The following is a 13,643-nucleotide window of genomic DNA, read 5'->3' as shown; positions in this document are numbered from 1 at the left end:
TTGGGTGTTATTGTATAACGAACTCTTCCCTCACTTTAAGTTGGTTCCCAGAGTCTAGTCAAAAACATACAATTCTGTACACACTCCTCCTGAAAACTAAATTTGCTGTTTGCTTAAAAGAAACAATATTTGTTTAAAGGGACTTGTAATGCCAAAGTACAACTGACTGTTTTTAGAAGCTTAAAGTACGTTTATATATTTGTATGGCAATGTCTCCAGAAGCACAACATTGACTAATGGGATGTGTTTAGTATTTTAAAATATATATATTTTATTTTTATAAATATAACCACTTAAACTTGAAGTATTGTGTATATGTTTTAGACACTTGTAAAACATGCTGTAAAGTGAGGATGCTTTAAAAATAATAGTTTTATTCATCAAATACCAATTAAGTGCATGCATTTAAAACAATATCAGAGCAATATTTTGTGTGACCAAACTTTGCATGTAAAACATTGTTAATTCTCTTAGGTAAATTTGCTCTCAATTGTTTAACAAACTCCCCAGATCTAGAGAACGATTTCCAGTTCTGCTGCTTTAAGTTGTCTCAGTTGCTTCTGTATTTTCATGTGGTTTCAGACAGACTTGTTGAGATTGGGGTTTTGGGGAGTCATACCATCTCTATAGGCATACTTCCCAACTTTTTGAGATGAAATAGAGGGAAACTTAAGCCACACCCATGCCACACCCCTAATCACACCGCTGGCACAACCCTAGTCACGCATACCATAAAGATTTCATACGAAAAATATGTTGTTTTATAATTCAAACCACACTGGTCCTCTCTATTCTGGTTCATTTTCTTTCATATTAACATTTTAAAATTAGGAATATATCAATTGAAAGGATGGGAATAAAGTTTAGAGTCAATCAAACACATTTTTTTTTTTTTTTAAACACGTCAAGTTTATTTAGAGTTTGACAACAGATGGAAAATATACAATACAGGTAGAATCCCATAAAGAGTGCATATAGATAACATACATCATTGAGCCAAAGGCCTTCATCACATCAGGATACAAAAGAACAGACACTCATCATAGGACAAGCGGGTAGCTTGGAAGGTAACATTAATAACAACAAACTTGGCGTGTTAGTGGTAGGATAGCCATTTTAAAATAATCAATATTTTACAACGGAGAACATTAAACTTTTCAGTGCAATATAGCGCTATTTACCTAGGGACAAGCGAAGAAGAGCCTGTCCAGTAGGAGAGATAGCGGAAAACATCTTGCTTGGCGGTATCCGGTATCAGGGGATAAATGTAAGTGGTTTATATATTTAGGAGGTATGTGGGCATGCTAAATTTTAGTATATCTGGAGTTAGTCCATTCAAACCATATATTTTCAAATTTGGCAGAGGCATTTCTATGCTGATATACGGCTCTACGGTATGGTAACACCGTGTTGACTGCTTTAATCCAGTCTGTGCAAGTGGGGACCATGGGTGTTATCCAATTTTTAGTAAGCTGTTTGCGAGCTAGATGCAGAGTTTCCAGTGCAAATTGCTTATGATACTTGCTAGGTAGAGTAACTGAGAAAATGTTTAGAAGACAAGTTTTAGCATCACAAACGAGTGGGCATCCCATGTGATCATTCAAAAATTTGATTATCTGCTTCCAAAAAGTATTTACTCGTGGGCATGACCATATCATATGCAGAAAAGTGCCTTTGCCATTTCGACATTTAGGGCAGAGATCATCAGCGCCTTGTTTAAATTTTGATAATCTTACAGGGGTAAGGAAGGCTCTATGGAGTACATACAGGTATAGTAGACGATCGGGCAGGTGTGGGGAGATCTTGACTACACTGGAGAGAGCGTCATCCCAATTATCTTCGGAAACATTGCCTATTTCCCTATCCCAGAAAATGCGTTTCTGATATATACGGTGGGTAGCCTCAGGTGTAATTAATTCACTATATAGAAGTGTGATCAGCTGTTTAGAGGAGGCGCCTCTAACAATATCTAAGAGGGGCGAATTTACGAAATCTTTGGGGAAGTTTTCAAACTGAGTATGCAATGCATGTCTTAGGCCCAGATATCTAAGGTAGGCTGATTGTGGAAGGTCAAATTCTGCTGCAAGTTGATCAAAGGTTTTTATTATTCCCCCAAGAAAGAGTTGATGTAGAAACCTAACACCCTTGGTAAACCACCAGTCAGCATCCGAGAGTCTACTGAGTTCTTTTAAGTTTTGATTCTCCCATAAAGGAGTGAGCCGGAAAGCCTCCTTGGTATGCAGTATATGATGGGATCGGTCCCATACTTTAAGCATTTCCTTCAAAGTGGGGGGGAGGGACTGTGATCTACCCACTCCCTTAAATCCTTTAAGGGTATTGTAGTAGGGGTCTTTATTGCGATAGGGGAGCAGGGAAAATATGTTGTTTTGTAGAGCTGGTTTTCCTTCCCTGAACCCATCATATAGATGTGATAGCTGAGATGCTAAATAATACAAATAACAGTTAGGGACTGCAATACCTCCTAAGTCTTTTGGCTGCTGCAGAACAGAGAGAGAGAGGCGGTGACGTTGCTTGGCCCATATAAAACAGGCTAACTGGGAGTGCAGCCTCGAGAAAGTCGTTGAGTGTAGAAAAACTGGAGAGTGCCAGGATACGTATAGGATTTTAGGTAAAATAATCATTTTAAATAAATTGGCGCGTCCAGTAGCATTTAAAGGGAGTTTCTCCCATGCCTTAAGTTTGGCGCTGATTTGATTTAGTAGTGGATCTAGATTTAGTGAAATGAAATCTCCCGGTGATCTCGAAACTACAATACCCAGGTATCTAAAGGAGCTCACCCACTGGAGAGGGGTAGAAAGATGATGCTGGGCTGGTGGGAAAAGGTCAACTGGCATGAGAGATGATTTAGCCCAGTTTATTCTGAGACCTGAATAGGAGCCATACTGGTTAATTACCTGTAATGTTTGCATAAGTGAGTCGCCTGGGTCAGATAGGTAGACCAGCATATCGTCTGCATAAAGGCTGATCTTGTCAGTCATACCATCCTTAACCCAACCCCGGATTTTACTGTCTGCCCGAATCATGGCTGCTAGAGGCTCGACAGCCAGGTCAAAAAGAAGTGGAGAAAGGGGGCAACCCTGACGGGTACCCCGGTGGAGGGTGAATGAAGTGGAGAGCCATCCGTTAACTTTTACTCGTGCCACTGGGTTAGTGTATAGGAGTTTTATCCAGTCAATAAAAGATGGACCGAATCCGAGTCTGTGCAGGACCGCAAACAGAAAATCCCACTCCACAGTATCAAAAGCCTTTTCGGCGTCAAGGGATAGTACTACTCTAGTGCCAACCTCATCATATTGGGTCTGCAGGTTAAGAAAAAGGTGACGTAGATTGAGTGCTGTAGAGCGGTCCGGCACAAACCCAGACTTGTCCCTGTGTATTAAAGAGCGTGAAACTATACTTAAACGGCGTGCAAGAATTTTAGCTAGTATCTTCACATCTGTTTGGAGTAGTGATATGGGTCGATATGCTTCACAACGGTTTGGTGGCTTATCAGGTTTTAGTATTAAAGTAATAATAGCCTCTCTCATAGAGTAGGGAAGCTCATGTTCTTCCTTAGCGGCTCTGTATAGTTGCAGGAGCTTAGGGGCAAAAAAGGTAGAGTGCAGTTTATACAGTTCTATGGGTAATCCATCTGACCCAGGCGACTTGGAGGCTGGGAAAGAGGAAATAGCCTCTTCCACCTCCTTTACAGTAATGGGAGCGTCTAGGTTAGCTGCTTGGGATGCAGATAGAGTAGGAAGTTCGATTGCATTCAAATAATCAGAGATCTCGGATGCTGACCTGGTGGACTGGCTAGCGTACAGGTCGCTATAGCAAGATACGAATCTAGAGAGGATTTCCTCTGGTGAGGACAGCATTTGACCCCCTGTATCCTCAACCCCCAGAACCACCTGTGGAGACTGCTGCTGACGTGATATTTTGGCAAGTATAGCGCCACACTTATCACCATTCTCATACCAGTTTTGTTTAGTAAATAACATTTTCCTGTTTGCTTTTTCAGTTAATAGCTGCTCAAGATTGCGTAATTTAAGTTTATAAAGAGCTTCATTTGTTGGATTAGGCAAGTTACCATATATAGTTTCTGCTTTGGACAGTTCTTCACGAATAGAGGCTTCTGATAGTGAAGATTGTGTTTTGACCTTTTTAATTTCTTTTATGAAGCATTGTTTGAGATGTAATTTAACTACACTCCATGTTGAGGTGAAGCGAGCAGTGTCACCTTGTATTGTGAGAAATTGTTGAAGCTCAGTTTCTAGCTGCATGGTCCCCTCCACCTTTCCCAACCAAAAGGTATTTAATTTCCAGAGATTGGCTCTAGGTGGGAAGGTCCAGGCGAAGGACACCACGCAGGGAGAGTGATCTGATAGAATGGGTGGGGTATAGGTAACCGTTTGGGTATTCGGAAGAAGGTTATTGCTTACCAGTATATAGTCCAGTCTTGAGCGCGAATGGTACGTAGCAGACAGACAGGAAAATGCTGAGGTGTTAGGAAATTTGCTATGCCAGGTGTCTGCGACAGAGACTAATTGCAGCATTTTAAGCAGTTTAGTGGGGGCCGAGGATACAGTGGGGACAGGTATTTTATCTAAGTGTGGATACAAGACATAGTTAAAATCGCCCATCCAGATAGACTGGAGATGTGGGTGTAAAGCTATAAATGCAAGAGCCCTTTTAATTACATCGTATGAGAAAGGAGGGGGGATATAGACAGCTAATATAAGCAGGGGCACGCCATAGAGTGAGCAATGCAAGAATATATATCTGCCCTCCTTGTCCACATCAATGGTGATCAGCTGAAAGTGCACCCTTTTAGTGATCAGAAGGGAAACTCCTCTAGACTGTGAAGTAAAAACTGAGCTATAGTGCCAGCCAATCCATGACCTGCGCAGCATATGGGGCATGTTTTCACCAAAGTGGGTTTCCTGTAGAGCTATAACATCAACATCTTGCTTTCTAAGGGTATTAAGTATAACTGAGCGTTTGAATTTTTCACGCATGCCTCTCACATTCCATGTGAGAAAAGAGACCTTAGACATTGCCATCTTACGTGTTATAATAGATGAGAGATAACGGATCCGCCAAGCCAATAGTGCACTGTAACAACTCAAACAATAACATAGGACTTTGAGGTCCCCGCTCTTTACATAACTCTTTTAGCCAGAGCGCATAACCAGATAATACGCTGGGTGGCTGCGCATCACACATGTAAAACATCGCAGACAACAGGCCTACGATACATCGTTCAAAAAGTATAATGAGCGATGCGCAGGCGGCCAGTGGGGGGGAACACCCGTTAGGGTGCATAATACCGACACTTACGGTACCCATCTAAAGAGCTCCCCCCGGGCTTACGGCGACGGGGCAGGGAGGGGGGAGGCCGACCCCCCCGCCGAAACTTCGCGGGGGGGTCCTTCTCCCCCGGCCCGGCCCCGGCACCCCGCCCCGAGAGAATAACTCATAAAAATGAAAACACCCCTTGGGAAAGGGTAGGTCCCCCAGAACATGTCCAGGTACAGCAAGAATAAGAGGTATAATTCGACCTATTTATACGCCATAGGGGGCAACACACACTTGAGTTGTATTTTAGCTTGTTGGTGCTTTGAAAATGGAAGCTGTGCAGGGAAGTAGGTGTCCAGAGACAAATCTACTCAGTGTAATAGCCCAGTCCTATCACGTAATAGGAGGCACTTAGGAGAGTTGCATCTCGCCTGCAGTTCATTGCAATATGTCTTTAGTGGCAGAGGGTAAGACTGGAAAGTAGAGTTAATTCGGGTAGGTTGCGTAAAAGAAGACATTCGACTATGCAGCTATGTCAATCATAATGCAACTGCAGGCGGAAAGTCAAGTAGATAATACAGACTTATTCAACGGCGACCAGGGGGGAAAGGGCCAGAGAAAGCAAGGTGATTTATACGTTACTGATCCGGCGAGGCTGCTACTGCAGGGCGGGAGTCCAACCATGTTAGAACCTCTGAGGCTGCATCAAAGAAGTGCGTCTTGCCGTTGTCTATCACGCGGAGACGGGCAGGGAACAACATGGAGTACTGTAAGTCGAGCTTGCGTTTGGCATCCTGGAAGCTGGCCCGTTGTTTCTGGGTTTCAACCCCGAAGTCCGGGAAGATAGATATTTCCACGTTGTCTAGGCTAATGTTCCCTTTCTCTCGGGCAAGTCGGAGGACCGTGTCTCGATCCTTAAAATGCAGTAGCCTTCCGATAAAGGTCCGCGGCAAGCCTCCTGGGATTGGTTTCCGGGCTGTTATACGGTGAGCGCGCTCAACAGAGAACGTGGATGTGAAGGCCTCAGCGCCATATTGAGAAAGTAGCAAGTCTTCCAGAAAGCACGCAGGATCAGTGCCTTCAGCCTTTTCTGGTAGGCCTACCAGTCGGATATTGTTTCGTCGCAGCCGGTTCTCCATATCTTCTTGGCGTGCTATCACTGCTGTGATTTGTGATTGCATAGCTTGAGATTGCTGCGGGAGTGGACGACAGTCATCCTCTAGCTGCGAGACCCGGCGCTCCACCTCTCCCACCCGTTCTCTTAGATTGCCAAAATCAGCCCGTAGCAGCTGTAAATCCACCTTCACATCATCCACCTTAGCAGATAACGTATCCGTTAGAGAGGTGTGCATAGCGGTAATAGCCTCCAGTATGCGTGCCGTGTCCGGGTTGGTGTCCTCTTCATCAGGCCGGGCGCCATCTTGGGTAGCACGCCTGAACTTGTCCAGAGGGCCCACAATCTTCTCCTTGTCCTTCTCCTTTTTGTCAGCGTTTTTCGGAGGCATCTTAACGGCTAACCGTGCAGGAGAGGCAGGGGAGAGAGCTGATACGAATAGTTACGGTCTTAGATCCCTTGGAGCGGAGGATTAAGAAGGATTAAAACAGCCCGGTGGGAGAGCTCAGGAAAGCACGTCTACTCACATACTCGTGCAGGCCACGCCCCCCCAATCAAACACATTTTTAGTGAGAAATATATATGTTTACATAGAAAGAGGGACAAAGTCCTGAAAGTGGGACACATGAGGAGGAAAGAGGGACAGTTGGGAGCTATGCTATAGGATGCCTTGTTCCACTTTTTTTCTGTAGACAGTTTTTTATGATTTTGGCTGTTTGTTTAGGTTTATTGTCATGAATTAACTTGGAAACGATCAGATGCTTCCCTGATAGTATTTTATGATAGATAATTATCTGCCTGTACTGACTGACATTGAGGCAACCATTTATTCTGACCATATTCCCAATACCTTGTGCAGAAATGCAACCAAAAATCTGCAAAGAGTTGTCATCATACTTTAGTATTTATGTAGCGTGAACATCTTCTGCAGTGCCACACAGAGTATATATAATCTTGTCATTTACTTTTCCTCTGAGGGGCTCACAATCTTATCCCTATCATATGTATGTACCATGTAGTGTCTGTATCCTAATCTAGGGCCAATTTAGGGGAAAGCCAATTAACTCATCTGTATGTTTTTGGGATGCGGGAGGTAACCCAAGTGCCCAGAGGAAACTCACACAGACATGGAGAGAACATACAAACTCTGTGCAGATAGTGCGGGACTCAGCTCTGCAAGGCGAGAGTTCTAACCACTACGCCACCGTGCTGCTCATGCGTCAGTTTTACCTGCAGGCACTCATCCTTGTACCAATTGTAGGCCTTCAATGAATTAACTGTTTTGTGCTACAGCAAAATAAAATATATACTCCTCAGCCCAAAGCACCTGCTACAATTTTTTTGCACATCAGTTCTTGTGTTTTTGTGAATAGACAGGTTGCTCAGCCATAACTCTCCCAATTAGGTTACTTCTGACCAGACCTCTCCAATCTACAGATGGTTGTGCCACGATCTCACTGAGGGTTTGAGCTGATTGTGCCAGTGGCCATTTTATGGTTTTAAAGGGAACCTTAGCATGATGTATTTCATCTTCTGCACCACATTTTTTAGTAAGTCTAATGTGTTCTTGGTCTTCAATGATGCCTTTTTATTCTTTGGTTGGATTCTAATGCCTACTGTAAGAGATAGCATCACAGGAAGTAAAAAAAAATTACAGTACATTTACACTGGGACAAATCTCATATGCATGTGCACATATGTATTTTAAATGTAAACATTTTCACCATATTGCCCCTTTAATACATCTTAAATATTATTTCCAACAATGTTTACATGTTCACCATTTTTATTGACCACATCACAATACAATTTTAGATTTACATACACGTTGTTAAATGTGCCTTTTAACCGCTTGAAAAATTCCGGAAAATTATTTTAAGTCTTTAGACAATTTAACAATTATTGTATTTTTCAGACTATAAGACACTAGCTTTAGAGGGCAAAAACCAGGGAAAATAACATACTAAACCCGGTGCGTCCATGGACCAGGCGCATCTTGTAGATGCTCTCCCCCAATTATTGTGTCCCCTTTGTACCTTCTGTGTCCCCCATGTGTCCTCCTGTGTCCCCATGTGTCCTCCTATGTCCCCTTCTGTCCCCATGCGTCCCCTTCTGTCCTCATGTGACCCCCACTTCCCCCTTCTCTCCCCATGTGTCCCCCACTTCCCCCTTCTCTCCCCCATGTGTCCTCCGCTCCCCCTTCTGTCCTTCTCCACTCCCAGTGTATAATTATAAGCAGCAGCCCAGCTCACCTCATTCATCTGCTCCAGTGGTGATTGGACCTCTCCTCTCCCTCACGGCTCCCCTAGTGCCAGTTTCTGCTGATCATGTCTTCAGCAGAAGCCGGCACTAGGGGAGCAATGAGGGAGAGGACTCTGATCATCATTGATGATCTGATGAGCTGATGGATGAGATTAGCCATGGTGTGGAGGAGGACATGGGGAGGATACAGGGAGTCCCCAACACCATGGTGCGTCGCGGTTTGTATCGGCGGGTGTTCATAAGATGAGGACTCCCTGTATTTGGCATAAAAGACACAGTGACTTTTTCTCCCCATTTTGGGTGCAGAAAAAGTGTATCTTATATGCTGAAAAATATGATGCCTCCTGAAAGCCACTAAACCTAACTGGGGTCTACTCGTGGATATATGTTAAGGCCTACCAACAAGCTAAATTAAGGAATTTCACCTGTATAAACAAATAATATGCAAGTATAAACATCATGGAACCAGACTGCTCAGGAAGGAGACATACTCTTGGATAATTTTAGTGGGTTTTATCACTGCATGACCACACATTCTTAGGCACTGCTATAGACTGCAATGTAATTTGCGGCTATGGCACCAACCAAGTGAATTGAGTGCTGGAGTTTGGCTATCATATAGCTGAAGTCTGGCTCCCAAGACAGCAGGGAACTTTGACTATTAGCAATTGTGTGTGTCTGGGTGGATAATCTGCGTTTGGGGTTCAGCTATTGACTATGGTACTTTAGGTTAGGAGTAGGTGGGGGATAAGTGTAAAGCATATGTAGGTGGAGGTTAGTGTTAGGCTTAGGTAGGGGAGATAGTGTTAGATGTAGGTGAAGGGGTGGGGGGTTAGTGTTAGGCATAGGTAGATCGGTAGGGGGTATAGGTAACGGAAGCCAACAGTAGATGTTTAAACTATTGGCAACAACCGGTGCACAACATTAACAGATGCTATTATTAACTGTATGCTCTTTATGTTACTTTGGTTCTGCTTTAACCAGTTATATCACCTGACCCTTGACCTTCATTGGTTTGACCCGGATCCCAGTTACCTCGTCCTTCCAATGCAACCCCTCAATACCATTTGATGTCAGATCTACTGTTTACTGTACTATAATGGTTGAAGTTGAATTCTATGTCTTGTTTGCAGTGCAACTTGAACTTCCACCCACACTGAAAATTTCTAGCGGTCTGCCCCATGTATACACTGCGGTACAGATGCACCTGCACTGGGGTGGTCTGGATCTAGAGACCAGTGGATCAGAGCATACTATAGATGGGTTAAGGTACATGGCAGAGGTGAGTACAGCACATCATCATTTCTGTGCCCCCTTAAAGCTCTGGACGCCTTGACACTAATGTCTCTTGAACTCTCTTTGCAGCTGCACATTGTGCACTATAACTCGGAGTTATATAGCACCTTTGATGAGGCTAAGGACCAGCCTGATGGCCTAGCTGTACTTGCATTCCTTTATGAGGTAGGTTGTGTGCATAATATAGCACTTCTCAAATATGTATCCCTTTATAAAGGCTGTTATCTACCTGGAGCCAGACATAAAACAGTTTATCTCAAGTATCACTTGACAAGCATACATTTGCCAGTGACCTCTTAAGGTAGCCATACATTTAGTGATGAATGGGCATATTCAACCAAGAGACAAATCTCTCTCTTATTGAATCTGATAAGAGAGAGATCTGTCAGCTGCCCATACACCACAGGCGGATTCCCGATCCATATCTGCATGAAATCCATCTGGAATAGCCTTGTGTGCCGCATCCGCTGCCCTGATACTATGCCCCCCTAATGTAAATGTCCCCCTGTGCCCCGTGTAAAGTATACATTACCTGTCCGCGCCCTCCGCTAGTCCCCCGCAGCTCCTGGTGCAGCTCTGGGGTTTCGTCAATTATTGTGAAATTTCACTCTGTTCCCGCCACACATCCGATCGAGCGAGTCCGCCCAACATCTTGCAGCATGCGCGATCGAGAATGCGACCAATTTTCATCCCGAAATTGGTCGCATTGTCAGTCGGGCATGCACTTGGTGGCACTGATTTTCATCCAATTCGATTATAATAAATGAATCGGATGGTCGATCGGCTGCCAAGTCACCTGATGTATGGCCACCTTTAGAGTGCGTACACACATCCAGTTTTGATTGGCCAATAACTGACCAATTTTACCACTTCCATGCAGTAGGAGTTCCGATGACTGACTGAGCTAGAGAGCACAGCTCTCATTTTTTATTTTCCATATGTTGTGATTATGTAATGATGTTATGCACCTAGCACCCTAGCACTGAGCACTTTTATTCCAATTAGGGAGCCGAAACATGTTGGATTTGTGGTGGGGGGAATCTTTATAGCATAAAAACAACTTTATTGAGGAATAGTTCATCAGAGCTGACTTTGTCTATGATAGTCAATGATCTGTTCGAGGAATTTTGAACCTAACTCAGTTGGTGGAAAATATAGATAAATTTTAATTGGAATAATAAAAGTTATATTTTATATAAATACATTAATTACTCTAGACAGGAATCAATTTTGCTTCATTGTGTAAATCAGATTATGTGTATTGTGCAGTAGGAGTTCCAACAGATTCTGAATACAGGTAGTCCCCGGTTAACAAACAAGAAAGGGACTGTAGGCTCGTTCTTAACCTGAATCATCCGTCCTTAAGTCAGAACACTGTGCCTTCTCTGTCCCCTGTGCTTCCAGTGTCCCCCCTCTGTGTCATCTCTGCCCCCCATGCCCCCTTCCCTAATGCAAAGTATGCGCAGCAGAAGCGATTACAAGTCTCACCTATTCCATGGCGGCTCCGGGCCAATCAGCGGCGTCCTCTCTTCCTTCATTCCTCCTTCCTCCCAGCGGCTTCACTAGTAGCGTCGCTTAATGACGCAATCAAAAGGAGACCCCGCAGCTCCTTCTGATTGCGTCACTATGCGACGCTACTAATGAAGCCGCTGGGAAGAAGGAGGAATGAAGGGAGAGGATGCCGCTGATTGGCCCGGAGCCGCCATGGAATAGGTGAGACTTGTAATCGCTTTTGCTGCACATACTCTGCATTAGGAAAGGGGGCACAAGAGGTAGTCCCCAGACTACGTGACATCATCGCGGCGGTTCGGCGGGGTGTTCGTAAGTCGGGCGTAACCCGGGGACTACCTGTACTATGAACAGATTGTGTATGTAAGCTTACATACTACATAGAAGTGGTAACATTGGCCAATCAAAACTAGATGTGAGTATGCACACTTAGGCCTGGTTCACACTGCAAGAGCTTTTTAAGCACTAATGATTTTAAAAAGCTTTTGCTAAGGCAATGCTATGGGGATTTTTACAAAATCACATTGCTCAAGTGAGAACACACCCATAGCTTTACATCTGCAAGAGTTTTTAAAATCACAAGCTCTTAGAAAAAGCTCTTGCAGTGTGAACCAGCCCTAACTCTGCTACCAATCTCCTGTGTTTTAAGCCTTCTCCACACTTTCAATTGCAATTGGCCAATCACTGACCAATTTTACCAGTGGCGTAGCTAAGGAGCTCTGGGCCCTGATGCTAGTTTTACATTGGGGCCCCCCAAACACTCTATACATAACAATTGATACAGCGCACAAAAACCTGCCAAGGACAACCACAGTGTCAGAGGTACAAGAAGGGGATGGGGAACAGTTTGTTAATGATTACCACTATTCAAAGTATCTATAGAAATGATTATTATGAGCACAGGACCAATAGGGAGCTAATACTGAAGTTGAGGGAGGGCCCTCTGGGGCCCCTCTGGCCCAAGGGCCCCGATGCGGTCATTACCTCTGTAACCCCTATTTCTACGCCCCTGAATTTTACCACCTTCACTTAGTATGAGGGTCAACAGATATTGAATTCTATGAGCAGATTGTGTAGGTAAACCATCATACTACATGGAGGTGGTAAAAACTGGTGTATACCTGGCCTTAGATTTCTGCAAAGAATGTGTATTTATAATACATATGCAAAATTAACCCCCAAATTGCTAAATGATCAAAATACACTTATAATGCAGTTCTTTTAATCCTGAAGAGTTCTTCCTTGTTACCAGCAGACTGTACTAAAATACCACTACTGGTTTGCTGCTACCTGCCAGTCTCAAGGAGTTATTATACATCTTCAACTATGTTTAAGCGCACATGCAAAAAGAGCAACTGGGAAATTTGGTCGCCCACAAAACCAGATAGTAGAATATTGGTAAAGTTACTAATATTCTACTACTACGGTGAAAATACCCATAGTAAAATATGGGTAAGGCCTCGTTCACATCATTTAGTGCAGATGACTGTGCGATCGGAATGCAAGCGTCCGATCGCACGCCATCTGCGCTACTATGCCCTGCGCTGCAGATCCCATTCATTACAGTGATTGGGATCTGCACTGCGATTCCCGAAAATGCAGCAGCGATAGCGCATCGTGCTGCTGTGCATAATGGGAACGGTAGAAGGGTTGTCTATGCCCTTCTACCGTTCTTGCGTGTCGCACACTATGCGCGCTGCCAAAATGCGCACGGCAGTGCACATAGTCTGAACGAGCCCTAATAGATGCCGATATTTTACTATAGCTTAACATAACTCTGTTCTCACACTGAACCCTCCCACTACCGATGCCTAAACTTAACCGATGTCTCCACGCCTAACCTTAACCACCCACCCCCCATGCCTAACCATAACCACCCATCCCCATGCCTATCCTTAACCACCACCCCCCACGTCTAACTTTAACCATCCACCACACATGGTTAACCTTAACCGCCCCCCTCCGCCGCCAATTGTCGCAAAAACCCCAATAAAAAACGCATTGTAATGCAGCCATTGAGGGGAACTTTGGGAGCCCACAATGCCCCATAAACATCTGGCGGTGGAGCCACCTGTGCTGCTGGTGAGCCCAGTGCCTAAATTTCCCCTTTCACCACTAGCGGGGAACCCAAATTTCCCATCACTGGGCTTACTGCCTTATGTAT

At 44.2% G+C, this 13,643-nt stretch overlaps 1 protein-coding gene across 1 annotated transcript in view; it reads left to right on the top strand.

The window, feature by feature from the left end:
* CA6 (carbonic anhydrase 6) overlaps positions 1 to 13,643 on the top strand; it is a 68,143-nt gene that overhangs the window by 21,366 nt on the left and 33,134 nt on the right. The window contains exons 3-4 of the mRNA XM_068240701.1: positions 9,808 to 9,956; positions 10,040 to 10,135. Of these exons, the coding sequence (XP_068096802.1) occupies positions 9,808 to 9,956; positions 10,040 to 10,135 (245 nt within the window). The remainder of the gene's footprint in view (positions 1 to 9,807; positions 9,957 to 10,039; positions 10,136 to 13,643) is intronic.

This window comes from Hyperolius riggenbachi, chromosome 6, assembly GCF_040937935.1.
Source record: "Hyperolius riggenbachi isolate aHypRig1 chromosome 6, aHypRig1.pri, whole genome shotgun sequence".
NCBI lineage: Eukaryota > Metazoa > Chordata > Amphibia > Anura > Hyperoliidae > Hyperolius > Hyperolius riggenbachi.
The sequence above is the reverse complement of the archived record's forward strand: the minus strand, read 5'-3'. Positions and strand labels throughout refer to the sequence as shown.